This window comes from Cinclus cinclus, chromosome 8 (genome assembly GCF_963662255.1).
Source record: "Cinclus cinclus chromosome 8, bCinCin1.1, whole genome shotgun sequence".
Taxonomy (NCBI): Eukaryota; Metazoa; Chordata; class Aves; order Passeriformes; family Cinclidae; genus Cinclus; species Cinclus cinclus.
Window position 1 is genome coordinate 12235640 of NC_085053.1, and position 27732 is coordinate 12263371.

Here is a 27732-nt window from a genome sequence, read left to right on the forward strand (position 1 = left end):
CACAACCACTCTTGCCCTTTTCCTGCATAACTAGTAAGAGGAAGTAATGTGTCATTATATTCCAGTGTCTTTCAAATTTTTTTGTGTACTCCTTTGAAAGAAATCTGTGCAAGGGTTTGATATTGGCAGGAAAATTGATGGCAGGTAGAAATTTGTGATTAGTCTCACAAGCAGGTTACTGTTTTGAGTGTTAGGTGCAGCCTCCAAATACTGGTCATGTGCTCTTGGCTTAGCCACAAGTCACGTTCTTTGCCTGTGCTTTGAACAAAAATTACTTGGTGCAAATATAAATGGAGTTCACACCTACTTTGTTTTACTTTAAGTAATTTTTTTTAGCTAGTTGATATTTCAGGCTGCAGCATGAAGCAGGGGAAGGTGTATTTCATTTGTCCTTCTTACACCGAGTGCTACCTTGTTTTCTGTCAAAGATCAGCTCTGAGTGCCAATGGCCCGTTTGTCCTTTACCCAGGGGGGGCTAAGGAGAGCTTGCCTGCTTTCTGTTCCATCAGTTTGTAACACTACGTGGCGCCCTTGTTCAAGTAACCGCCCTTTTGTTTTGCTTGCTTTCTATAAAGTGTCAGTGAGAGGTTGACGTGCAAAGATCTTCTAAAATAGGAAGTGTTCCTAAATGAACTAATTGGAAAAATTCCCAAGGTTTATTAAGAAACTCAATCCTTAAATTCAAGCCAACTCCTACAGATAGACATTCTGGGATGTGTGTTTGTTTGATATCTATGCTGAAGCTTTTGCTTGAGCAGGTATATGGATAGTGTTCTTTTGTCTTGTGGGTATATCCTTTTCAAGACCAATGAAGACGAACATCATTCACTAAGGAAAAACTGCAGTATTTTGAATTTTTATGCAGAAGTTAATACCCAAATGCTTTTAGAAGTGCAGGCTGAAGTAAAAAGTGTCCAAGTGGGTGGAAGGATGGTTAACAGGGTCATCTGCTAGAAGGTCTGAGAAATTATTTGCTCACATAACTCTGATTCTGACTTTTCTAAGGGATTTGTGTGAAGGGGGAAGCTGTTGCACATACCTATGTAAATGGAACAGCAGAACTGACAAAACAAATTCTTCAGAACATGCTTGGAACCACCTGTTTTAGTTCATACCTGACGTAGTTCAACCACTGTCTAGCTTCTGCTGGTCTTCCCTGTGCTGTGCAAAAGTGACTTTACATAATGTAAACCACAAAACTGCATCACTCTGAACCAGCTGTTTATGGCAATCATCCCACACAAATGATACTGCACTTAAGAAGGACTGCAGCTTCAGCTTTGATTCAGAGACTTTTGTCTTGTGGGGCCTTAGAAATCACTTGGCTTTGATGATGAATTAGAGTTTTGCATGGCATCTCTACTGACCCTTAAAAAGATGATTTGCTGCCTTGTATTTCTGTTCTTGTTGATACAGGATGCAGGAAAGCTCTGTGGCTGTAGCACTCAGATGATGAACATTCTGACTTTCCAGAAGAACAAAACTTTTCAGTCTTTCCTTTAAACTGCTTGACTAGTATTGCGATGTTAATTGCACCCTTTTCCATGTTATTTAATTTAATAGTACAGGTTGTTGGAGGAGCAGAGAATGAATGTCCATAGTCATCTACTGCTGTTTGTGACTACTTCATATCACTTACCTACTCTCGTTTCTTGGTGTATCCTTGAGAGTTGAAGCTGAAGCTGCCTGCTCTCACAACCAGCAAATAACAAAAATAGCATAAGGAAAAAACCCACTATAAAACACCAACAACAAACAAGAGGATAGACATAGAGGAAGTGAACTATAATAAAATTTATTCATTCTTATTAACTATTCCATTCTCCACATAACCATTTCTGACAAGTCTTAAAATTTGAGATTATTACCCATATCAGACTGGGAGCCACCAAGTGTTTAGAGGCTACAAATCAGTCAATTACTACCATCGTGCCTCAGTATGAGGTAGTAACTTCAGTTTCCTGCTTTGAAAAGAATACCAGCAAAAAATTATAGCTTTTTTTTTTTTTCTTTTTTTGGCTGGTGCATAATTTGAGTCAGCTATACCAGAATAACACAACCTGAACTTTATCTGTTTAGTGTTACAAATGAGGCTAAGGCCCTAGTGAATTAAAGCTGCTGTACTGATTTGAGTATAATGGTGTGGTGTGCTATGAGATACTTTTTCTCCCCAAGAACTATGTACTGGGAAATCTGACTTGGTTGAGATTTTTCTAGGTGTGGTTGAACCTGCTTTTAGGGCCCATACCTCCTCTATCATGTGTAAAGAATCAAGCTCTTTTTTTGGTGGGAGCCTTGAAACTTGCTGGAGAACTGGGCCCAGCAGTGGCTGCACCTTAAACAGATCTTTGTTTTCAGCTGCAGGACAAGCTACTGCCAACTCAGTATTTCTGGTAGGAGGCTTGCTGATTTTAGCTCCTCAGCCAACTGACACCTAAACACCATGGTTGTTGGGGTATTTTTCTGTTGTTGGGGTTTTCTGTTTATTTTGGTTGGGTTTTTGTTTGTTTTTGTTTTGTTTTGTTTTTTATGGATAGGCACTGCCTGTCTGGCAACCAGTTTCTTGGAAAAATAGGGCTTTCTCAGCAAGCTGGGAGGTGAAACTATGCTCAGGAGGTCAGGCTGTTCATAATATGCACAAGATTGATCTGTGAGGTTGTGGGTGGGCAGCATGTTTGTGGGATGGTGAAGAGAGCCGGGTGTGAGGATGGCTACGCTGTGATATGTAACATAGAAGGGTGAATGGAGTGTGGAGCTCTAGAAGGTGGCTAAATATTTAAATATGCTGGCTTAATTATATTTGGTTTGTTCTGCTATCACCTAAAAAAAGGAATGCTTTACATTTCATCCAAGGTAGTATAATTGGAAAGGACTTTTTGTATTTACATTTCTTCCTGCTCCTCTCTCATATTTTGCTTTTCATTAGCCAATGCTTTTACAGAAAGAATGCTGGAACAGCAAAATCAGATAAATTGGCACACTTTAATGTGAAAAAATGTCCCATGAAGTTCCATGGAGATAGGTGTTTATCTGCTCTGTGTATATAGCAACAGCATATTTCTGATTGTGAGAACAGGTATGCACATCTCTTCATACTTGTATATACACTGCATTTATGGCCTTAGGTAACTTCCCACTACTTTTAACAAAATCCAGGATGTGATTTGTGTGTGTGTGGCAGTTGGTCAAATCTGAAAGGCTGTTAAAGTCCATTGCATTATACAGAGGGCAAAATAACCCATGAAACAGAGTAGCAAACCAAGTATTATGATCCAGAAAAAGTATGTGGAAGAAAGTCTTCTTAGCTTTATCTGCTTTGAGTGATAGATTTTACTCCCGTGTCATTACAGCTGTTAAAGCACTTTTTTCCCCAGCTTTGCCATTCTCATCCTCAGAGCTGCAAAAATAAACAAACAAAGCCATTGCATTTTAAGTTTTTCTGTCTATTTCTGAAGCAAAATCTCCTTATTTAGAAAAATGAAGAATACACATACCTCCAGTGGTTAATCCAGCAGAATAAGCATTGTTTTAGTGTTACAGAAAGAAATCAGTAGAAGGTGTTAGTTCTGGTAATTTTGCAATATAGTGAGTATATTAAGAAATTACTCCATAATTGCTGTTTAAAAATTAGCACAGCTATATTCTGTTTTGGCTCTGTTACCTTCACCACCACATTACATAGTTGGTTTTGCCCTTGACTGGATGCTGACAGATTAAAAGGACGCGTGAATAATTAAACAAACTCTTTGTTTAAACTAAACTCCTCAGTAGGAGCTGTAACTGTTTGGAAACCTTTTCCTTTTCTGTAATGCTCAGAGAAGACTTTCCTCTCTTCCTGGTGCTGTGAGTCAGAGTGGGAGTTAGTCATGTTCCTGATTTCATCAGATGCAGTAACAGTACCTGTATAAACATTAGTGCAGCTGTTGTCTGTAACTGGGTATAATGTGGGTAGGTTGGAAAGGGACAGTGCAAGGCCAGTGATTTCATGCTAAGGTTATTTTTAGAACAGCAATATAATGCTGTTGTTTGATATGTAAAAGCCTCCCCCCAGCACACTGTTGATCTGAGAATGCAATGGGAATAATCTCCATTACTCTGACCTGGTAGTTTGAAGAGTCACCAAAAATAGCACGTCTCATTCCTGCCCCCTGCGTGTGTCTCTCTGCTGAGACACAAGGGGTCAAAGCAGCTGTTTACTTGATTTACACATGTCAGCAAGTGTCCAAATCAAGTTATGTTTTGAATGCTGAAGTCGATGCAAATCACAGAAGCATTTGAGTGCAACTTTATATCATAGAGCTACTGATGTTAACCTTAGCTCTTAGAAAGACACTGTGTACTTTTTATAGGCTGAGGAATTCTGAAGGATTCAAGCCCTGATCATGGTTTGAGAACAATAATTTTGATGCCTCACTTATAGCTTATAGTTTGTTTTTGTCTTGCTCTATACATTACAGAAAACAGATGGTGTGCATGAATCTTCATTAAAAATGATTTTTTGTGTTTTGTGTTCTTCAACACAAATGGAGCTGTCTCCATTGTGTTTTTTGAAGGTTGCAAAGCTTCCAGTGGTAGGGAAAAAAAAAAATCTCATCTGGACTACGTAGCTGCCAAAAGCCTTGGACCTTCATATCCCATGAGAGCCTGTTCCACACTGTCAGTAGGTTTTGCTGCTTATTCAGCTTTAGTTTTGCATTTCCTTATTCATTTCACTATGTCTAGCCTTTGTTCCCTCCCAAGGACTTTTCATTTCCCTAATGAGAATTGCATCTTCAAAACATTTGCACTTGAATTAATTTGCCTGAAATTTAAAGAAGAAAATAAGCTCTAATAATGCAAATGTGTGTGTACCAATTATAGCATCGTCATCCTTTTCTCTGTATGGCTTTTCCCAGGGCACATACTTTGAGATATTGGTGGGGGAAGGAAAATTGCTGCTATATAGAAAGATGTATGTCCTACATCGTTGTAAGATTGTGGGCATGAAAAGCTCCTAATTTAATCTCATGTGTCCCTGTATAGATTGGCACATGGAACAATGTCTCTTCTTCCTTGTCCTTGGCCATCTCTAACTAATTCAGTAACTTGTTCTGAAGGCTCATTTCTTTCCTAAAGAAAAATTGTTACATGAGAGGCCATCATGCTGGTCTGTCCTGTGCTTCTTTGTTTTCCATTGTCTTTCAGAGTCCTCAGTGCTTCATGTTTAAGTGCTGCGAGTGCTTTCCAAAGCTTTAGATTCTGAGAGGATTAGTTTTTCTGTTTTACAGTTTGTTGTTTTAGTAATGAATGATGAGCTACCAAAAGTAATTGACTCCACTCTTTTCTCTAGTGGCCTTTAGGGTGAACCTCCTAGCGTGGGCATCAGTGACTGCATTGAAAACAATATATTTCTCTAAGAAACAGCTTTGTATAATACATTGTTCTAGATGGAGAGGCTTTCCTGCTTTTGTTTTCCTTTTATAAGTCTCTGTAGGATTATAGGGCTGCTTGGGAAAGATTGAGTCACTTCCTGGCTTTTTCAACTGATTAAAAATGTCCCAGGGAGTGGCAATAAATAAGTAGAGGGCTAAAGAAAAATATGGCTTAATTCCAAATTCTACTAGGCATGAAGATACTCACTTGGAGGCAGTGCTGAGTGGGGGAATTTTTGAGGCAAATTGCCCAACTGCTTGTAATTTAACTAGGAGCCATTTTTCCCAACTGGCCATTTTCTTATTGGTGGAATAGTTATAAATAAATGGCTGAAACCAAATACAGATTTACAGGACAGATTCTCAAATACCTTTTGTGATTTGTGCTCAGTCCCCTTTCCAAGTCACTATTTGTTTTCCACTAACCTCAAATGAGAGAGAACCCAGATTGTTTGGGAAGTGTCTGAATGGAAGGGGGAAAATGTAGAAATTTCAGATGCTTCTCCTGAGAGACAAAAATAAGTGGGGGTTGGTACAGATAGAGGTGCTCAGCTAACATCTCATGGTCTGTATATAGCCCACCTGAATGGTACTGCCAGCTTGCAGTTATGACTTGGACAACTCTTTCCCAGCATGTGTTCAGAAGCACCCCTCAGCAGAATGTAGGATGAATGACCTGTTTCAGTAGAAACCTGCTGATGGTTGAGTGAGTGTGCCTTCTCCACTGTCCTGTACTTATGTGATGGGGGAATTAATCCCCAAAATATAATGGGCTGGAGCAGCTTCTGGAGTGGCTTATCTTGCCTGTACTAAGTACTTCTGCTTCAAGTTGCTGGCATAAGAGCTGCTGGCAGTAGCCCTTGGTGTGGGAGAACATAGGGAAGTACACAGATGGCAGGATAGGTGCTTGAGGAAAGCAAAGCTCCTCTTAAGTAACGGAAAAGTGTAGTGGCTTTATTGCTCAGAAAGGATGGGCAGCACTTCTGAAATATTTCTGGCTGTTGTGTGCATGGCTCCATGATGTTCATACTCTTAAAAGCTGAGAGTCTTGCTGAACAGTTCTTCCCAATCACTGCCTGATGCAAAAATACTTGAATTTTTTTACATGATCCAAAGATCATCCTCTCTCCTGGCTTTTTACATGTAGTGTAAAGAATTCCCAGGCTGTCAATACAGCTTTAGGCAGGGTCTAAACTTAGATTTTTTTGCTGCAAATTGTCTGGAGGGAGACAGTGTGACATGAGGACCCCAATCTTCCTGTAATTCAACCAGAGTGTTATTTCCCTCAAGTGGAATATGACTACTGTCTGAAATCTGCTGCTATGTAAGTATACTTAAATGGAATTTAATTGTATGCATAAAAGTGCAACATAATCATAAAGAAGAGTTTTCTATGTTTCTGGAAGATTTTGCTATTGCTATCAGACTTTTATTATAAACCTTCACAGTAAGAAATAGATATTCTGTGTATTAATAGAATATAAAAAGTATTCAAAAATAACTCCGTGGAATAACAGTGTGGAATAATACTGGAATAACAGTGTGTAGTGATGAAAATGGTTTCATTATCTTTCAGAAGCTATAAAAATGTGTAACTTCAGTTAATGAAAAAAATGTTAAATTTTGCATAAGCACTATTAGGACAATATTGGCAATATTGGTTCCTCAAAAATACAAAGTAAAGCTGATTATTAAGCAGTCTTTCTTATTTAAGGAGTAACTTGGATGATCTAGGAAGTAGTTGGAATGCAGACAGGCAGAAAAACATGCCAGTGAAGGAGGAGGAATTGTTAAGTAGCAATGCTGTTAGTTACCTGCAAGAAATGAAAACTAATTCTTCTAATTTTGGTAGTATTAATGGGACTTGAAAGAGAATGACTTTTAATCTTTGAGGGTTATAGGAATGGTATTTTTGCAATAATTTATTTTCCAAATTTTGATACGGTAACTAGTGCATTGCTAAAGACAAAATAATTCAACAGATCCAAAATGTAGATTGTTATTTGTTAACAAACAAGAGCCAAAAAAAATATTAATAGCATGTTAGTCTGAAACAATCCAAACAATATAAGAAGTGAAGCAGTTGCCAGCAGATAAAAGAATTCAGTTTGCTACATGAGCGAACAGCAGTGACATGATTTTCCTTTTCTGTTACCTGTTAGCGAGGGATCTTCTGTACCATCTCCAGACATCTGGCTGTGAAGATGAGCATGGTGTGTTGGTGAGCTTAAGCGTTCCTCTTGTTCTTGCAGGGAGATGGAATTTTTGTGGGGTACCTTGTTCAGGCTTGCACCCAGACTGCTCACAGGGTTTGTCTGTTGGACTTCTGTGGTTTTCCTGTTTGGTGGCTGATAAACTTGACTGTAATGGCCTATGGGGTGATATGCTGGTTTCTCAGATTTGCTGTCATCATCATCATCATCATCAATGATAACTAGTTCTGCACGGATAACCCCATCATACTGGGACAGCTTCTGGTTTGCTTCTGCATCGTCATCGTCGATGCGCTGATAACCCATGAACACCATCGTGACAGGCTCAGATTCATCCACGTAACAAGGCACAGCCTGGACAATGTTGTACCGAACATCTTCCTCATCTTGAGGTGCAGGGGATGCTTCATTTGGATGACAGGGATTTAAAAACCTTGTCTCACTATGTCTTTCCATGATATCCTGGTAAGGTTTTAATTCCTCATGTGCAGCATTTCTTTCTTCATTATGAATCATCCTGTTCTCAGGATTAATGTGCATTTTCTTCTCTGTATGTGAAATTACCGGAGAGGGAGGCTTTGGTTGTGCTACCTTTGGAAGATCAAGGCCATTCTCTTTATTTTGCTGCATAAAGGGCTCTGTTTTGGAGGAGAGCCCTGTCTGATGATTGCTAAATCCATTCATCTCTCTTTTGTCAGTGCCTTCCAGTTTTGGTCCAGGGACTAATTTGTCTTTCTGAGGAGTAACTGGCCTGCAGAATTTGTTTGCAAAGACAGGTTCATGGTACTCTGTGGGAGACTGAGAATTTTTTTCAGTTGCCTGCCGTAGCAGGTCTTCCACTTCAACAGGAGCAAGTTCATCCACCCCATTTTGTGTTGTGCTCCCATTTGAGGACACTGCATAGACTGACTTCCTGCCATCATCATAGACTTTAATGCCTGTCTCTTTAAACTCCTTTGAGGGAAGAGGTATTGTTGATAACACTGTGTTTTCACCTGTCTTCATGTCTTTTTCAACCTTAATTTCCATGGCAAACAATGCTGTTGAAAGAAACAAGTGCTTAAACTGGTAATGCAGTAGCTGAAAGAAATATAGGGGTTCTGACAGTGATAGAGAACAAATGTCAGAATGAATTATTAAATATGTCGAATTATCACATACACAACCAATATATTAGATTCTCATTTTGAATGTCCCCTGGTATCCTGTGGAAAAAAATATTTTCATTCTGTGAGGAAAAATCAGCTGTTGAAGAGACAGTTTCCCTTACGTGATAGACTGAGAAGTCCAGATTTAACTTTGGCCCCTGGCGTTATGCTTGGCAATAGCAGCTGGAAGAGCTCAATTTGCTTTGATGCCAGAGAGTCTTGGGCACTCTGAAGGGTTGGGAGGCTTTGTAGTAGTTGGGAAATAACCAGACTACTGCTGGCTGCCCAACAGGTGTAAGTGCAGATAGAAAATGTGACATTAATGATATGGAGTCTGTGTGCTGGAAAGAAGTGTCAGTGGTGAAGAGAGTTATTCTCAGTGGCACATACTTTACACCACTGTCTCACCTCTGTTTTGATAACTGGTAACACAGCTTAAATGAGAACAAATGTCTCATTTCTGTGTAATGTCTATTCTTCGCTTAAAGTGTGTTAGATTCAATATATAGGAAGCCTTTGTACATATTGACACCTTCAGGAGTTACTAATAAGCAGTACCTTTTCTCTTTTCTTCATCATCCATATCAGCATGTGCTGTACTTCTCAGTGCAGAAGGTCTGAAATACTTGGGGAGGTCAGGGATGCTGGCATATATGTAGTCTGCTGCCTCTGAGTAAAGAAGATCCACAGATCCACAAAGCATTAGTATGTTTTAACTTGCTTCTATAAGAACCTTTCAAAAAATATTCTTTTGACTAAACGTACCTTTTTCAAATCCAGCTTTTTCAGTCTTCACAGACTAGGTGGGAAAGAGAACCATTAACAATAAATACTATAGTTACTTTTAAGATGTTAACTATACAGTGCTTTGGTTTCCCTGATAGTTTTAACCTTTTGTGTGCCCAGCTTCATACAGAGAAGGGGCTAAAAGTGAAATGTGCTCAGTTGGAGCATGGCCAGTGAGAAAGTGAAATTTCTGTGGTCTTTTGCCAATATGGTTCCAAGTCACACAGGGAAGGACAAAAATATTATGAAGTGTTAAACAGTGACTCAGCCTCCTACAGTGATGCCACCTGATTGGCATCAAAGATTTTTTTAAAAGGTTCTACTTTGGCATTCCAGTTTTATTTATTTCCCTGTATATCTTCAGAGAATGTATGTGAGTATGTAAGAACAGCTGGAGAACTGAAGTTTAGTTTCATCACTGGATTTTTGAGATGGTTTAAGATGATTTAAAAATATTAAAATTACCTTTTGACAAGGATTAATTGCTGATAACATTAAGATGTATCATAATCTCTGTCAGGGACTTGGTGGAGAGCATGATGCAGTTTAGCTGGGCATGTCACCTGAAGAAGCATGAATAGACCAGCCTCTGTACCTGGTGTGTCTGGTTCTGGCTGAGATGCAAAGTTGTTGGGTGTCAGTGTCAGTGCTGTTTTTAGAGCCGTGCTGCAGATGAGTGAAGATAGGAATTGCTCCCCCACCCCATAAATAAGCAAATGAGCACTTAAGAAATGTAACATCTTGATCCCTCTCATGTTTGAACTGCTGTCACTTCAAGAAAAGCTCATGACCACTCATGGGATCCAGCTAGTTCCCCTTTCCCTGAATATGGTGATTAAGAAATTATATTTCTGAAATAATAAATCATATTTCTGGAATAATATAGCACTAACCTTTATTATGTCTTCTGTTGTTTTCTCAACAGACTTCAGTTTCTTTAAAATTGCTTCTTCCTTAGCAGAGACTTCCATTTCTTGTCTTTCTAGAGCCTCAATTTCCTTCTCCAGTCTGCAATCACAGTTTAATTTGATTTAATACCAAGCAGAGAACAACATTGTAGTGTTGATGCACTGGGAATATAGACATTAGTAGATCTGGTTCTGCTTACCTTGACAAACTTTGCTCTTATATGAGATGAACTTACAATTTCAGACAGAGTGGGAAATGAGTATGAAATAGTATTTTCATTTAAAAAGAAAAAAACTCCAAACCCAACAACAAACAAAGTCTTCCACATGTAAACATGAACTATTTTGCCAGTTAGAACTTGGCTGATGAGTTAAATGTTTTCTTTTAAAAACCTTAATTGCACTGTGAAAGGAATATTGAGACTCAGGAGTCAAAATTTCTTTTGAGCTATTGATACTTCCTGTAGGTTTGCATGTTAGAGCTCCCTTTCCAGCCATTCTTATGTGTTGTGTCTATGTTGTATGTTTTCTTGCATGTTAAAGCTGACTACAAAGATTAAGGTATCTTTTTCTTCTGATCAGAGTTTTTATATTCTTAGTGTATGGCAAACACTTCTAGACAGAAAGGTCCAAGATAAAAAATTGAATGTCTGTGTCATAGAGGGAGAAAGCTATTCCTGGTTGTCTGGGTATAAAGCACACCACTAAAATAAAATATCTTGGTCAAATTTTTCTCTATTGGGCAAGGCAGGTGTCCTGTTTCCTATTATTTATTCTTTCTAGTCAAGACTACTCTTTTCTACATAAGTCCATATTTCTTGGGTTTTAGATGGAATTTGCCTTATTAGCCAAGTAGTTGGGAAGTCAATTTTCTATGAAGATCTAGAATCCAACTCCAGATTTAACTCTGAAGTGTGACTTGAACTGAATGTCTTATGCTGTAGGTTAGTGCTGTATAACTTTAGCCTCCTGGTACTTTTTAAAAGAAAAAAAAAAGAAATTTCAAAAGCTTACATATTTGAGTGTAATATGCCTTCTGTATATATATATTTTTTTTTTTTTTTTTAAATCCGTACTGGCTCTAGACCTAAGGCAGCCATAACTGATAGCCCCTTTTGCTGAGAGCAGTCAGAATAGTTACAGACAGGGTTAGAGAAGGGTTTGCCTCTAACCCAGAGGGAAAGGAGTGTTGTGATTTTAGTATTTTGATTTCTTTTCTGTGCGCTAGGATTCACAATATTACACACAGTCACCATGAATGATTTAAGCCTTCCATCCCTTTAAAGTTATCAGACTAGAAAAGCTGAATGCAGGTTGACAGATAAGCATTATTGATTTCCCTCTGTGTGGGTGAGGAATCTGAATTACCATTATGGCTCTTGCCCTATGTAAACTCAGATATGTAGAGCTACACTAACTGGGTGCTACGTGGACTTTTATCTGATGGTGACAACGTCCTCTTTATTGATATACAAAGGTATCACAGACCTCAGAACGGATACGTGAATAAAAACCAACCCCTCCAGGATGAAAGTAAAAGCTAAGAAAAATTCAGAAGCTGCTCAAACTTTGGGCCTGAGCTCTGCAAGATGGCCTTAGAACCCTGATTAAAGGTACAGATTACAGTGTTAAAATTTAGAAATTTGGGGATTAATATTTTTGGACAGCTGCAAAAGAAAGTAATGACCATATGCCATATTTTTGTACTTCTCATGAAACAGTCTTTGTTTAATATATTGAGATGTTTTATTTTTAGATGAGACTTGATCGCAACATTATCATAATTTGAAAATCATTATAAACTCACAGAAGCATAATGAGCTGAAAAATCATTAAGTTATACTGTGGATTTATTTCAGTCTTGGCTCTAAACACTCCTAGACACACAGGTGTAAGAAAAGTAGGAAAAATCTTGGAGATACTTAAATAAAGAGAGGTGGGGAAAAACAAAACAAAACCCCAAATAAATCAAGGATTACAAACACCATGTATTTACCTGGGTGATCAAGAAACAAATTAAGGTTTATATATGCCCTTATACCCATACCAACACCCACTTTATAGGGTAATTAAGAGACCTGATTCAATGCTCTGTGGGTTTAGAGAAAACTTCTCATACCCATGTAATGGGAATTGCATCTAGACATCTAGTATCTCTTTTGCACTTATACTTGCAAAAAGAGATTTTTGTGGTTCAGAGCATTTTGTGAGTGTGCACACTGAAATTTGTGGAAAGAAAACTTCTAAGAGATGCAATTTGTATAGTTCAAAATAGTTGAAGTCCTTATAATATCATGCAGTTGAAAAGTTAGGCCAGGATCTTTCTGTTGTGTTTAAATGTTTAGAAACACTTAAACCAATGACACTTTTATGAAGTTATATCACTGTTTGCCTTGAAAGGGTCTAGTAACTATTATAGCAATTATATATAAGGGCAAGAAACTACCTTTTGTACAGCACTGCAATTTTTTTTTTTTGGAGAGAAATGATAGTATGACATAGCTACTGTATTATACAAAATCCTTTGACTATTTGTCCTCTTTTCAAGTAGCACTTGATTATTTGAGAGGCGAAAAATAAGTAGTACAGAGGTGTGGATGAGAGAAGAAACCTTACAAGACAAAACACTAAAAGAAAGGTTTCTGTGCTGAAGTAGCAGCTGAATTAAGAAAATCTGTGGAGATGCCTGGATGCTACTGGCCATCAGCTGATCTGCTGGAGTTGACATCATTACCACCCCAGAAAAAAAGTACATGGCTTGAGAATGAAAAAGCAGATAGTGAGATACCACCCCGAAGAATTCTGGACTGAGGGGAAAAGGCAGTTTAGCAAGTCCTCACATGTTTTGAGGTGAGTCAAATTCTTCAGCAGCTCTGTAGTATAGCCTGAGTCTGCTTTCATGCATCACAAGCAATTGAATAGACCTCAGTTGTTTTGCATTTTTAAATATGTTGTTTAGCAACTAATTCCATTAAGAATGAGTGCTATTAGCTGAAGATTGAGAAAGCAGGACTCAATTCTTCATTCAGCTTGTACCCTGATCAAGGATGTGTTCACTTGGTTCACTGAAATTTTTAACATGTAAAGAGGGTAAATATGACTGTTAATGTAAATGCAATTTTTTTTGGTCTGTAACCAGAGCATTCAGGCATTTCTCTCCAAGGTGGCCCAGGCTGCTTGCTGTTCATTGTTTTGTCATTGAGACAAAAAATGGAACTTCTCAGTTTCATAAAAAAATGCTCAAATCTGAACTGATTAGCAGACATACACCAGCTCAATTTGACACCCAAGTAAAGAATACTTCAAAACAGAGGTCCCATTTAGCAAGGCCCATGCCACTACTGTAAATAATCTGCCAACAATTGGAATTGTCCTCTCAGCAGAAAGAAAAAAAGACTTGTCTAAGGGAATCAAGAAGTCATTAAAGTGATTAATATATTTTTTTAACTGAAGATAAAACACACAGAATAATCAACAGAGTGAACTGAATATCTCTGAATCAAGGGAGTTTTAACAGTCAGATGCTTAGAAGAAAGAATTTTACTGAGCTTCTCAGTTTGTTATTTCTACTGTATGATGTATCTACATGATCAGTTTAGCCATGTTTGTTTTACAGGGCAGGTCAAAGGTCAGACAGGCTTTTGTTAGCTTTGGTGATATCTATGGCATAGCAAAAGCACTGTGCAAGAACTGTATGATGCATATTTTATATTTATTACTGGACTTTATTCCTAGGTTTCTGTATCACTGCTGGCTGGTTTGAAACTGGCCTGGGTGTGTATAAACAAGATGTAATGCTATTTGGAAGGCAATGTAGATGTTTTTGTAGATGCCCTTGCTGAACAGCTATTAGACAGTGGTATGAAATTTAATTTATAGCAGAAGACGTGAATAGATCTGCCTAAATTCTTAGCTTGGGCTTCCCTCATGGTCAACAGGACTTTGAATCTAATCTTTCCTCTCACTACTTAGAGAAGAGCTGAACTCCCAGTGGTCTGATGGGGAAATGCTTGCTCAGCACCATTTCCTTGTTGCTCCTAAGCCCATTCTAGCCCTAGCTGCTGTTCTTTCCTGGCACTCACACTATCATATGAACCCCTCTTGCATGCCTTCAATATGACAGCCTCCTGGGATGTTTTCAGGGAATGCTGTCTGCCTCCTACCACTGCAACAATGAATCCTGCAGAGGTGTGTAAAAAGATGGTCTTTAAAGAAAAGTGCTTTTGAGCAAGAAGTCAGCATAATTATAGGACAATCTAGCGCTAGGCTGCTACCTGTCAGCCAAGAGAATTATCTGTGTCAGAGATGGAGTAAGGAGGGAAGAGGATGGGAGATCTTCAGAGAAGGTAATCTTGGTGACAGCTTTGCCAAAAGATTATATGTAGGAGGACAGTGGTAGAAAAGGGGAGAGGAAAATGCTATTGAATTGAAATGGAGGAATAAGCATTGAAAAAGAATTATGAAACTTCCCACAATCTAAAGGAACGGGAATATTTCATTTTTTTCTGTGCATGCTAAGGAGTAGTACCAGTCAGTATGCCTGGACCCAGGGAATAAGCTGACTGTGTACACAGGTCTGTGGTATTTGAGAAGGGCTGCCTGGAGCTAAAAAGCACCTGGAACCATGTCCATAGTAAATAAGAGTCTTTCATGAGACTGTCTCTGCAGAAAAATGTTAGTCCTGTGTGATAGGGAAGAACTATACAATGAAATTTGTAAAAATATCTCTGATGAAAGGAAAAAAAAAGACTTTGCTATAGCAGGTTTCTGGGACTGAACTGAGTACAGAACACACAGAAAACTGAAGTGTTGCTAATGGGGCTAGGGAGCCTGTACTGTTCTGAAGTGCTGTAATGGTGTAAGTCAGGTATTAAAGGCTGTGCCAGGACCTAGTGAAACTGAAGAACTTTCAAAATTTGTTTTTATTTTGAAGTTGTGATTCAAAAATTGCTATCCCAGAGCAAGTCCCATATGTTGGGGCTTACACCTTCCAAATACAGCATGGGAAGGATATCTGGAATTACAGAAAGAAATACTCCACAATATAGTTACTGTGCAGTTTGTTACAATTTACAGTATGGAAAACTGCCTTCTGTATTCTCTGATTCTGACTGACTAGAAAATGCAACAAGAATTGCTTTACTCTGCATATGTTTAGCACTTCCTGACAATTTTCTCTTTTACAAAAGAAGGTAGGGCTTTTAAGATGGGACCATTTTAACTCAGACACAAGGGCAGGGGTACTTCCCTACCTGAAAATGTCTTGTTCCAACTCATGAGTCCGTTGTTGGTCTTCCTGATTCTGCTTCTGCATTTCTTCCTCTTCTTTTGGAGTCATAGAACTAAAGCCATCCAAGAGCCATTTTTCTCGCAAGGCCTTTTTCTGATGGGGAAAAATAGACAAGTAACTGAATGCTAAAAGTTAGGGTATTTAACCATTTGCTGTACTTGTCTTGATGCTACAGATGTGATCCACAGCATTGTGATCTGTCCAGCATAAGGCAACCTGACCACAGTGGGTGTCACTGGAAGAGAAAAACTAAAGAACTTTTGTGTTTTGAGATTGACTTAAAAGCAAAGTATTCAGGAACAATGCCCCATTTTATTAGATCATCCAAGAGAAATGCAGAGTATGTCAGCTGCTATCCCTAACAAATTAGTATGGGTAAGTGGATCCAGTGGTTTGTGTATCTTCAATAAAGCAAACCAGCTGGACAACCATATATGTAAGACTTGTGTGAAAGGCTCCAGTCAGAAGCACAAGAGTTTTATTTCAACAGCCCTAATTTCTGGGGTCCTGGCATTGCATAGATTCTGGAAGGAGGTGTAAAGATGAGAAGTTTCTGTAAATAAGATTGTATAGGAGTAAGAGATCTCTAGGGAGTTAGTGATGCAATGTTGCCCTTGGAACTTAAGAGGATCTTGTGTACTAATGATAGTCAACTCACATTCAGCTGGTGAAGATGTGTGGGGTAGGAGGGGCAGTGGAAAGGTGGAGCATGGGCAGCTGGTGCCTGGTTACTATTTCAGCAGACCTGCTGTGTATTTAGAGCTGTTGTTGCAGGGGCAATTCAGAGATTAGGTATTTAGGTTCTGACCTGGTAAGTATGTGTGGAGTTCTTTCTGTGCAGTGGTGGCTTGCTAGTGGGTGTATTACATGTGCACAGGTAGGTGTATCTCAGCTGTGTTTTCAAGTTCTGAAAAATACAGTTGTATGCACTGATCACTTCCTACAGCTGCTTTACCCTAGGAGAGCTGGTACCTGAAAGTCATCAGAGCTCTCAAAAATACTCCTGGTATATAAAAAAAATATCCTTGGAGATAAGTTCATATTTGCATGCTAAAACTTGTAAACCATGCCAACTTTCTTGCATTCTTTTTACTCCTTTCAGTCTAACCCAGGGGCATAAATGCAGTTGCTGCCTTGGGGAAGGAGTTGGGACTTTTTAGAAACACTCTTTCAACAGCCAAAAAAAGGAGCACACATATAAAGTCTTTAATTAACAGTGAGTGTCCCAGTTATAATTTTGATACCTTAAGCTGTCTGATTTCCATGTTAAGTTTTTGGTTTTTTCCCCCTATACAGTTTTGTTAATTGCAGGATATGGATGCAGATTACATTGGGTTTTGACTACTGCTGCTTGAGGCAGAGTGTGCCCAGCACTGGTGAGAAGGCTTCATTAACCTCAGTGCTGCTGGCAGGGGCTGATGGAATCCCTGCCTGCATCCTGTGTTGAGTCACTTAAACTGTTGCTTCCTACACTTTTCTATTTATTGTGTACTTTCCATGAGGTTATTACGGAGGCCCAGCTGGCAGAGGAATATATGTAGGACCTTATTGCAGTTAAAAGCAGTTGATGTATAATGTCATAGAAAGTGTCTAAAACAGGCTTGCTGAGAAGTCTGTTCACTCTACAGTGCTTTTAAATGTTTCACTTGTGGGATGTAAGAGCCATGTTTACAGTTACCTTAGCCTACAGTAACTGTTACAGTTACCTTAGCCTGCAGGACAGTATTCTGCCTCTCAACACTGGATCCTAGGAAATCTTGGTAAACACAGTTTGCTCAAAACTGATGTCCTGAGCCTTGACTCTCTGTAGAATCACTTAGCAGCATTTCCTGATAGCTGTGTTTTAGGCTCTAATGAAATAAATGCAGATTTTAATCAGATATTTGTATACGATCTGGTAGACGCAGGTTGCCTGGTGTTGGCACAACTTTTTTTGACCAAAAAATACTGTGCTCTCAAGCTGGAGGGTGTATAGTTATTAATTCTCTTTCTATAAAGCTGTTTAGATTTTAATGATAAGTAGGGCTTCTAGAAAAGTGAGTTTTTAATCTTGCCTGGAACAGTGTTAGTCTAGCACTTATGTCTCCAACAATAAACTTATAATTCCTTGTAAGGTTTAGAGTGGGGCTGGCACTGTAGACCTCAGAAACTGATACCATCTATTGAAATAAACAAAAGCTTCTGAATGTATAGGGTTAGGCCAAAGGAAACAAACTCCCTAAATACAAGCATAACACAATAGTGTTGTTTTTGCATGTTTCTAGAGCAGTTTGCTGCTACTAAATGCCATGTGATTTTTTTTCATTTAATTAACCATTTTTGAAAGAATGACGCATTGTGTAGTTTGGAAACAACCTTTGAATAAGAGATGGTTTCAGGTCTGTTCCATCCAGGCAGTGACACAAGCCAGTTCAGGAGCAGCTGCTTTGGGCCTGACAGGTTTTTTTTTTCCTGCTGTCTAACATTTCCTTCCATGACAAAATGTCTCTAGCACAGAACCACTTGTGCATGTATTATAGCACAGACATGAAAGCACTCCCCTTTTGTGTTAGGCTCCATGTGTTAAGGGAAAGGGATACTTGCATGCTGGGATGTGATAAAACCCTGGGAAGGGCCAGAGTTCTAGAAGGTAATCACTTTGTTTTGTGGTTCATGGCCACATCAAAAGTACTATGACAATATCCTGCAGATTCTGTGAATAATTTACAGTGTGTGCTCCAGGTGTAACTCCACTGCCATCCTTAACAAGGCTGGACTAGCACTGAAAGATTCATTCTTCACTGAAAAGCAAAGATGGTTTGAGTCTGTGGGTCTTGCTCTCCCAGGGGTATGGCAGTTTACCTTACAACATTATGAGGAAGGCATAAGTAATTTTAATGTTTTTTCACAAAAAAAAAAAAAAAAGTGGTTCAACACTATTAACTACTGGAAGGAGGAGTGTGATGAACACCTACAAGGTAGCATTAATGGAGTTCAGGCATGTCAGAAGCCTGCCAACTAATAAGCTAAACTCTAAAAACTCTTAGAAAGTACATGCAAATCAGTGCAACTGCACTTTTTCAAATAATTCTGTCTGGTCCTTTCCCTTGTTGTTTCAGTGGGAAGGATTCCAGGTAGAAGGAAGGATTAGTTGTTGGTGCATCTAGAAATACTGGATAAAACTTCCTTGTACCCACACTAGCAGCCCCCAGTACCCCTCGCAGTTCTGTGAAGCCCTGTCCACACAGGTGTATTTGCTTGCACACCCTCCACTTCATCTGAGAGAAGTTCACATATAGGGAATAAATGTTCGTTCTCCACTTCTGCCAGGTAACTAAGATTGGTCATGGTGCCTCATCTGTGTCTTTCTAGTAAGAAGTTTGCTTAGGGACAGCAAACAAGGTCATTGGGAAGCCAGAGCAGGGATTCCTATTCACAAAAAGGAAGTTAAATTTTCCTTCTTTATGCAACAAACAAAAAACACACCAAAGAAAAGCTCCAATCAAAAAAACCCCACAAACCAAACTAACAACTTTTTAATAAACCTGTTGCTAAGGGTTATAAATAGGAAGGACAAAATGAACAGGATAGTGATATCCATCCAACAAACATCTCTGTGGCAGTAAGATTTACTAACCTGCAATAGTTTCCTAGGGGACAGGTGTGAGTTATGTTAATAGAACATGGATATCTGGATTTCACCGTGCATACAACTGGTATGTGTATAAATGGAATCAGCCTGAATCGCTAGGGAAAGGACCCCTCAATACAATTTACAGCAGTATTTAAATGTCTTAGAAGTCTAAATCTGTTTTAAAGCAATTTATGCACTGGATGGGTCCTTTTGTTGTTTGACTCTGTTGAAATACCTGAATTAAGCTGAAGCAAGAATGTTCATTAAGGGACAACGCTTCTGGGGCATAAAGCAAAAGATGTTGATGTACTAATGTTGTGTTTGATATTAGGTACCTGCCTTATTCCTGTGCTGGAAAAAGTAGTCTACATTTTGTGTGCTCCAAATAACTAATGATATGTATGTATTTGTACAGCATGTGTGTATCTAAGTATATATTTAAATGTATGCTTGATTCTTCTTTTCCAAGTGAATAATTTCCTCAACAGATTCTTACTTTGCCTTGTATATGGAACAGGATTGATTTAACTTAAAAGCTTTTCTGTGTGGTAGCAGTATGATTTCTCATACAATAGCTAGACAAGTCACATCCTCTGTTCTCTTCCAAAGCAAGACCATTTCAGTGGTATTTTTCCAGGAGTGTTTTAGCCTCTCTAAAAACTCCATAAAACCAATTAATTTTAACTATGAACATGTACCAAGTCTGTAAGGAAACTGCCCTAGGGCTCTGTCTGTACACAGCAGTAGTGAGGATTAGCTGGTTGTCTACAACAGATCAGTTTATCCCTCTATAAAGGAGGGCAAAAGAGTCATCTGGATTAATAGACATGGAAGTTTGAAATATAGCTTTCAGTACTCAATGTAGCCATGTACCATGATGGAGGAGTCACATGTTTGCTGCTCAGAGGTTACAGGGCTTGGAAAGGATATTCCCCTCCCTTTTAGACAAGATGTTACACAAATGGTCAAGCCTGTCCTTGGAGTAACTACCTTCCAATAAAACCTGGGCATGGCTGTGTGTTGGCTTGCCTGGCCCAGTGAGCTAGTTTATCATGGCTTCTAATTTTTTTGGCTTGTCACAAAAGAAAAGGGTGGATGACACTCAGGATCTAGTGTCTGTTTTGAAGAGGAGTCTGTTTTAAATATGCTTTTCTCACATTTGCTGGAGGAGACACGCCACGCTCTTGGTGTTAGAGTCAATGTATCTTTCTTGAGACTGTTTATCTGCTCACATAATGAAAAGAGTATGTAAAATACCATGTCTTGCATATTTCTAGAAACATAAATTTTTGTCTCATCTCCCTAAATGATATGTACTGCCGAACTGCTATAAACATTTTAAGAATAGTGGTGTTAGGCAGAAATCATTGTAATTTTAGTTCTAGACAGAGATGGATCTTTAGGTTTCTTATACCTTTGGACTTTGTAATCTGAGTTTACTAGGCCATATTTGAGAACAATGTTTGTAACATTTATGCTTTTTGCTTTTTTTTTTTTTACTATACAAGGAAACAGCATTATTTTACTAAAGAATAATCAAACAAGCTGACAAAAGCCTACAAACAAATAAATAGGTTGGCTTTTTTCTAGGAAAAAATGCAATTAGACCTCAGTGCTGCACCCTGTACCAAGTGAGGTTGCTGTTGTGGGATTAGGGAGTGAACACACCCAGTCTGAAATGTGAGGCTTAATTTTCATCTGTGAGTTTTTCCTGGTTATGATCTCATTTTATGCCATGAATGGGATCAAGTAACATTAGCTCCCCCGTGTAATTTTTTTTCAAAGAGTGATGCTTATTAAAGTCAAATGGAGTTCTGGCAAGACTCCACAAAGCTGTGAAAATTTGACAGTAAAAGCTCGACTTAAATGCTTGAATATTTGCATTCCAAAATCCCCAACCTTTATTCATGCTGTATGGTTTGAGGCTATCTTTAGTTACATAAATCTAACACTTTACTTACCTTTAAATGTTGGTGTTTCATTTTTTCCTCTTCTACTTTTAGACGTTTCTGTGTAATTTCTTCTTGTAGTTTTCTTTTGTCCTACAAATTAAGAACAATGAAACTTTATTTAGAGAAACGACTTGTTAATAAAATTATTATGTAAGTGTTGTTCAGTATGGTGAGATCAATCCATGCAAATAAAGTCTTAATTTAAAGCTTACGTGGTGCTTAGGCAGTGCATAATTCTTTGCAGCAATAACTTGATCCTACACAGGTATGGTTTCCACTGCTGTTTCCCTAAAGTACATTTAAATGTGTTAATGGCCACAAAAGAGGGATGATGCAAAATAAAAGTTTAGTCTTGGGAAGGGTAGGGGTGCAAAACCAGGAAGAAAGTACAGTTGTGCAGAATTCTACATGCAGAGTGAGACTAAAAGTGGGTCCTGACCAAAATTCCTACATGGTTTAGGAGAGGGAAGATTCTGCATGGTCTACACTGAGCAGCTGTGATACATCACTAGATGAAATGGGCTGTCACTGAATCCAGTACTGAGTTTGTGTATCCTGTGGCTAATAGCTGAAATAAACAGGAATAAACAAAGACTTAGAAATTTGTTTTGTTAGTCAAATAATGGTAAAGATGAGAAAAGAGAACTGTAATATACTTCATATATGTTGTGGCTACCTCTCAATCTAAAAGTTTTGTTTTTTTTTTTTTTTTTGCTTGTGCACAGGCTGTTTTCATGGCTGCTCATCTTTAGAAGTAAAAACCTCGTGTAATGCTGCCTAGTAATGCTATCATAGTGCCACCTTAGTCCTTTTTATTACAGATTAGAGAAAAAAGGAAATGGGTGAACAGTGTCTGAATGCTGACAGTGCTTGAGCCTCTCCTGGTTTTGGATAGCACTGTCACTTGGAGTGACCTTGTGGCTCCTCTGTGTGAGGCCAAACACTGATTTAGTAGCTTGTGTCCTCAGCAGCCAGGGGGAAAGAAATCATACCAAAGGAAAGTAATTTTAATAAGGTGTATTAATAGGCTTTTGTCTTGGTCAGCCTTGATGCCATAAAATTCCTTTATTGGACATGGCACCTTGCCATGTGCCAATCAAGAAACATTTGTACTTGTTTCTTGATGCAGTTTAGGGAAGTAAATGGAATTTTCTGTTGTCCTGTGCTGAAATGTTTGTTGACTGTAGGCTAATCCTTCTTTCCTTTCAATTACAACAGCTTGGCCCTGTTAAAAGAAGAGGTAGCTTTTTTATAAAGTCTGTTTTCAGACAAGTATGGCTTAGGAAGGAGTTAACTTCTTCACAAACAGAGGAAAGGCTTTGACCTTTCAGGCCACCTGAGGAACCGGCTGTGTGTGAAGTGAGACTTGAGCTGAGTGACTGGAGAAAGTCAGTAAGGAAGTGCTGGACATAAGGCTGGGAGCTGTTCTTCACCATTTCCCTAGGATCTGGGATTTGGAAACAGGAAGAGATGTGGTGTGCTTGGCTGAATCACTTCACTCACTGTTGCTAGAAATTAGAAATTAGCAGTGGGGCCACAGGCTCCGAGTACACTTTTCTGAAGGATAGGATAGGAAGTGGAAGAAGCCATGAAGCTTTGTGGGGACAGAGGACAGGATACAGGCTGGCCAGGCAGTACTGATACTGTGCTGGGATTGAGGAGGTGAACATCAGAGTGTCACTGATCTCTCCCAGTCTGCGAAGTATAGGATTTATTTCTAAACCCTTTACAATTTTTCCTTGATGGTGGTGTTAGTCTGCCTTTATAAATACTCGAAACAGAACAGGTGGGGCTCTTTCCTCAAAATACACACTTTTTATCTCTGCAGTGGCTTTGTGTTTTGCCAATGCTCTTTAATACAATTAACAAAGTTACTGATGTAGGATCCCTACAATTTGTAATTTTTCTGCAATGACCCTTGTGCGAGACTTTATCCAAAAGCTGCTATGCTGGATTTTTCTTATTTTGGAGATGATTTTGAAGATGGAGTCCTGATTTTGAAGATGGAGTATGTAGTCTCTGATCTTCACACTTTTGCTTACTTAGGAAATATTCCTGATCTCATGGTATGAAAGGCCTTTAAATAACCCATCATTAGATGAGCAGCATGACAAGAGCTTGTGTTTACGATTATTAAAATTCTTAGGGAAAACTCTTTTTGTCTTTACTAAAGTTCTGGATAAGATTCTTAGCCAGAGAATGAACTTTTAGTTGGTTTATTCTATTAAAAATATTCTAAGTCAATTTGAATGTTATTTTTGTACCAGTGGAGATGTAATAAGAGTTTGGGCAGTCTGAAATGAGTATTTGTACGTAAAGTACTGTGCAAAAAGAAATCTGAATATAAAGGCATAAATTAGTACATTTTAAACTAACTGTATAATAAGGAACCTATTCAGTAAAGAAACTTTTGCCTGATTTTTTTAGAGGTCCGTGTTTCTTTTATGTCCAGAGTTTTTTCTCTAAAAGTTTTCTTCTTGTATCCTTTGGTGTTCTAGCATATTTTAATTTCACTGCTTGGTATTATATTTCCATTATACAGTTATCCAGATTAAATTGGCTGAAATAAATTGTCTTTTATATGTCTAGCCTGTATACCTATATAGTTTAGTCTTATTCCAGTAGCTAAAAAGTATGAGTAATCTTTTTGAACCTTGTTGGCCAAAGTAACTTTAAAAATCTGTTAGAACACTTTCTACAGTTCATTCTGCTATGTTTTGTCTGCACATCATGTCTCGCTTTTTGAAGCTTTGACTGTAAGTCTAATGGAATAAATGTTTATTCCCGGATAGCTAAGGGAGCCATGACTCTATTAAACCTCATGCTCTGCCCCTGCAGATACTCTTGTTGCTGGCAGAAGTCCTTGGACCCTCTCTCATCAACTGTGCTCTTGTTGATGTGAGCAGGATTTGCTTTTTATGACAGAGCATTTTCAGCCATTCCTTTGTGTTGTGCATCAATGCAAGGTAAGACTTGGTGTCAATTTTCACTTCTACTGAAATAGGTGGGACTCTTTCCTGACTTTTGTGCAGAGAAATGAAATGTGTTCTACACTGATCTGACTGAAAGAAAGGGAATCTCATTCACAGAGCAGTCTTGTGAGATCTCTAGTCTGCCAAGTCCATTAGTTTGTGTCAGTGTTTTACAGTGGTGCCAAAGTCTGTTGTCTTGGTCCCCTGCAAATGACATGTACTGTCAAATTCCATAGAGCAGCTAATGTTTTAGCTATTTTTTTTATTTTCATGTAGTTTTCCAGATATTAAAACCCATTAAGCATAAAAAATACTGAAGCTTTCATATTTTAAAGTATGGAAGTCTTGCTAACAAAATGAAGACATTTGATTTTTTACTTTTTTAATCTCTATACACAAGCAGCAGGTGGTAGCTACATAACAAAGGAAAAAATTTCCTTTTCAGAGCCATGGGAGCATCAAAATATTTAATAACAACAACTTCATGAACAAAAACAATAATCTTGTTTTCTTTTTATTTGCTATATGGAGAATGGATTTGCAAAATACTTTGAAAACTCCTACTGGCTCTGTTGCTGTCAAGGAGACAGGTATTGAACAACAGAAACCAAATAAGACTTAGTGCAGGTGCAGTTGTTGACTGCTCTGAGTGCCCCCTGCTATCCTGTTAGATCCTTTACAGCAAACATCTGGAAGGTAACACTTGGAATACCCAGGTGTCTTACTGGAGCCAAACCTCCCCATAGCTATGGAGGAGCTTGCTATTGTAACTCCAGTGTGGTGTTTCCCTGGACAACTCTTACTGCAGGTCGTGAAAGCTGTCAACTTCACCTTATTTAAGCTACTTCATTTCTGCAGTCAGAACACTCCAGGTGTTTCAACTGAATGCTCTGGACTGATGAAAGTGGAGAGCAAACAATTCCTTTACACATCAAGTGCAATAAATGAAGTCATAGGCAGAACCCAAATATGATTTCCTATGTCTCCTAATGCAAGACATTGGAAGCTGCCCCAGTTTCTTAAGAAAACCTGCTCCAGTATTCATTTGGAAGCAAAGCTGCAGCTGGAGGATGCCAATCCCAATATGTTCATAGGAGCCCTCATCAGCCAAGAGTGCTGCCCTATTCCTGCTCCTGGATCCCAGGGTGCATAAAACATTGTGAGGCCTGGACTGCTCTGGAGTGCCAAAACAGTTATCTTTTGAGTCCATACACTGGAGACAAAGTCCAGGTTATGATCCTGGTTCAGGCAGTATTGCAGTTAAACAAACAAATGTACTCTAAACCCTCTAAAACATTTCAAATTACCTTATTGTGGCCTTGTTTCACGTCTCAAGTAAATATGCAATAAATGGTCCTTTTGGCTTCTATCAAGAGCCATAATTAAAATTCAGCTGAATTAAAAACCAGCCTATTAGATTCCCATAGATTTCCAGTTATGCCTTCTTACATTTATTTTGATTCCAGGAAGGTATTTTTTAATTCTGCCCACCATTTATTCTGGTAGTAGTGTTTTACAACTAATCTATTTTATTAGGAGTGTGACAAAGACTTTTGTTTCCATTATTTGTTATTAACTAAGAGAGCGAGTGATCCTTCTGTAGGTTTCCTTTCTTCTCAGAGGGCCAAATTTTGTTACAGTTTGTCTTTTCTAAATGAATAAGTTCAAATCAGAGGAGGATTTGGCTTCAGCCAATTTTTATAACATCAGGCTGTATTACTTTAAAAATAGTTTAGTTGTTCCTTTTACACACTAGAAATCACAACTCAGGTTTCTAGAAGAGAAACTGAAAATGTTTTCTAATGTCTCCAGCATTAACTTCACTGAGTCCTTCCTCTGAAAACTGACAGGTTGGAATTTGCTTAATCCAAGCTTGTTCTTTTTTACTTTTCGGGCAGCAATACTTATGACAGGTCATTAAGAATTCAGAAACTGTATTTAATTCCACAGTGCAAATGAAAAATCTCTAATCTCACATTGTGAAATGTGAAAATTGATTTGTTCTGGATGCTCTAGCTGCCTTCTGACCTTCAGGCAAACATTCAGTATGGTGACAGTAATGTGTGTTTTAGATTGTCCAGTAGTGATTTGCACACACACTTTCACTGCTTTGAATTAAATTTTAAAGTACAGTACAACCAATACAACCCATAATAAAGTCAGTACAGTCAACTTCAACTTAGCTGTCTTAAAGCAGTATCTTATAAACTGGAATTATGAAGCAACAATTTAAAGCAGACATAAAGTATTTTCTTTTTCTGTCCTGGGATAAATCATTACTCAGCAAACACAGCAGCTCATTAATAATATTACTTCTAAGCTTTTTTTTTTTTTTTTTTTTAATAGTGAATTATAACTGTGAGCACTTACTGTTATGGCTTGGAATCTTTCTTTCAGCAGTTCAGCTTCCTCCATTCTACAAATCAAAAACAGACAGGTATTGAAGGCAAACAGAATGAGACCATAAGCAAAAAACCTCCTGGTGGGGCTATGGTAAAAAAAAAAAAATAAAAGGAGCTGAGGTGATTTGATCCAATTCCAGAGCAGAAAGAGGCAGAATTTTTGATTTGTCAGAAGAGTCCCTGAACAGATGAGCAGATCAGTCCAGACAGACACATGTAATGAGGGTGTGGAGAAGAGGCAGACAGGGAGAGTGCTGGCATGAGTTGACTGACAAGTTGGAACAGTGGAGCACAGGCTCTTTTCCTTCAGGAGCTGCCAACTCTTTGTTTTAATGTGCTCGGTTAGCGTGCCATTACTTCTTTAACTGTTAAATGCCCAAAACAGACTCTTACAGCACCATGGTTGAAGCAAACTTTAATTATGTTTCTATTCCTCTTTCTTCTCTTTTTCTATGCTTCTTGTGACAAACTGATATTTAAAATTTATTAAATTTATTTAAGCTGATGAAGTTTATTATTTAAATTATTTTTCTTATTTCACCAGTATATTTTAACCTGTTGCTATATTAGCATTGTAGATGGCATAGAGTTTTTCTGAGGTGGCTGTTTCAATTTAGTTTATTAGATGGAATTTTTACAAAAGCTGTATTCTTAGCTGGAAGAGTTTTAGAACTGCTAACCTGAAGTAAGATAAACTTTAAGCAGTCAGGTCTTTCATTAAATGCAAGTGTTAATCTGTGCAATTACTGGTCAGCTATCTGGGACTCAGGAGAAGCTTTGTCTAAGTAAGGATTTCAGGATCATCACTGCAGTGTTACCGAGATGAATCTAAAATGCTGGTGGTTCTCAGGCTGGATTTTTTATTCAGCTGACTTGCTGCAGACTTCTGCTGAAAACAGCATTCTGTGCCTTAAGGGATGGTGCACATTTTGACCTTCCCATTTACCTGAGTGAGAGTCAGCCATCCAAAATCAATCCAGGAAACTTGCAGAACAAGTGTAACTGCCTTGGTAAAATCCAGTTGTGGAAAAAATCCT

The 27732-nt window shown here is 38.4% G+C and overlaps 1 protein-coding gene across 1 annotated transcript; it reads right to left on the bottom strand.

Moving 5' to 3' along the window:
* Positions 1 to 27007, bottom strand: PALMD (palmdelphin). The gene is made up of 8 exons (XM_062497320.1): positions 26664 to 27007; positions 21331 to 21411; positions 15719 to 15849; positions 10452 to 10566; positions 9538 to 9571; positions 9331 to 9441; positions 7567 to 8664; positions 1 to 3397 (listed from the first exon to the last, which is right to left on the bottom strand). Exons 1-8 carry the CDS (start codon positions 26706 to 26708, stop codon positions 3354 to 3356), a joined length of 1659 nt encoding a protein of 552 aa, XP_062353304.1. The 5' UTR covers positions 26709 to 27007; the 3' UTR covers positions 1 to 3353.
* Positions 27008 to 27732: the final 725 nt, after the last annotated feature.

Bases quoted from the DNA above. Each gene is read 5' to 3' on its own strand.
- PALMD (XM_062497320.1), bottom strand. From the start codon at position 26,708: ATGGAGGAAGCTGAACTGCTGAAAGAAAGATTCCAAGCCATAACA. The intron at 9,572-10,451 runs GTTAGTGCTATA...TTTCCCACCTAG, and splicing joins CAACAGAAGACATAATAAAG to TCTGTGAAGACTGAAAAAGC. The intron at 3,398-7,566 runs GTAACAGAAAAG...TTATTTTTGCAG, and splicing joins AGAAGATCCCTCGCTAACAG to CTCTGAGGATGAGAATGGCA.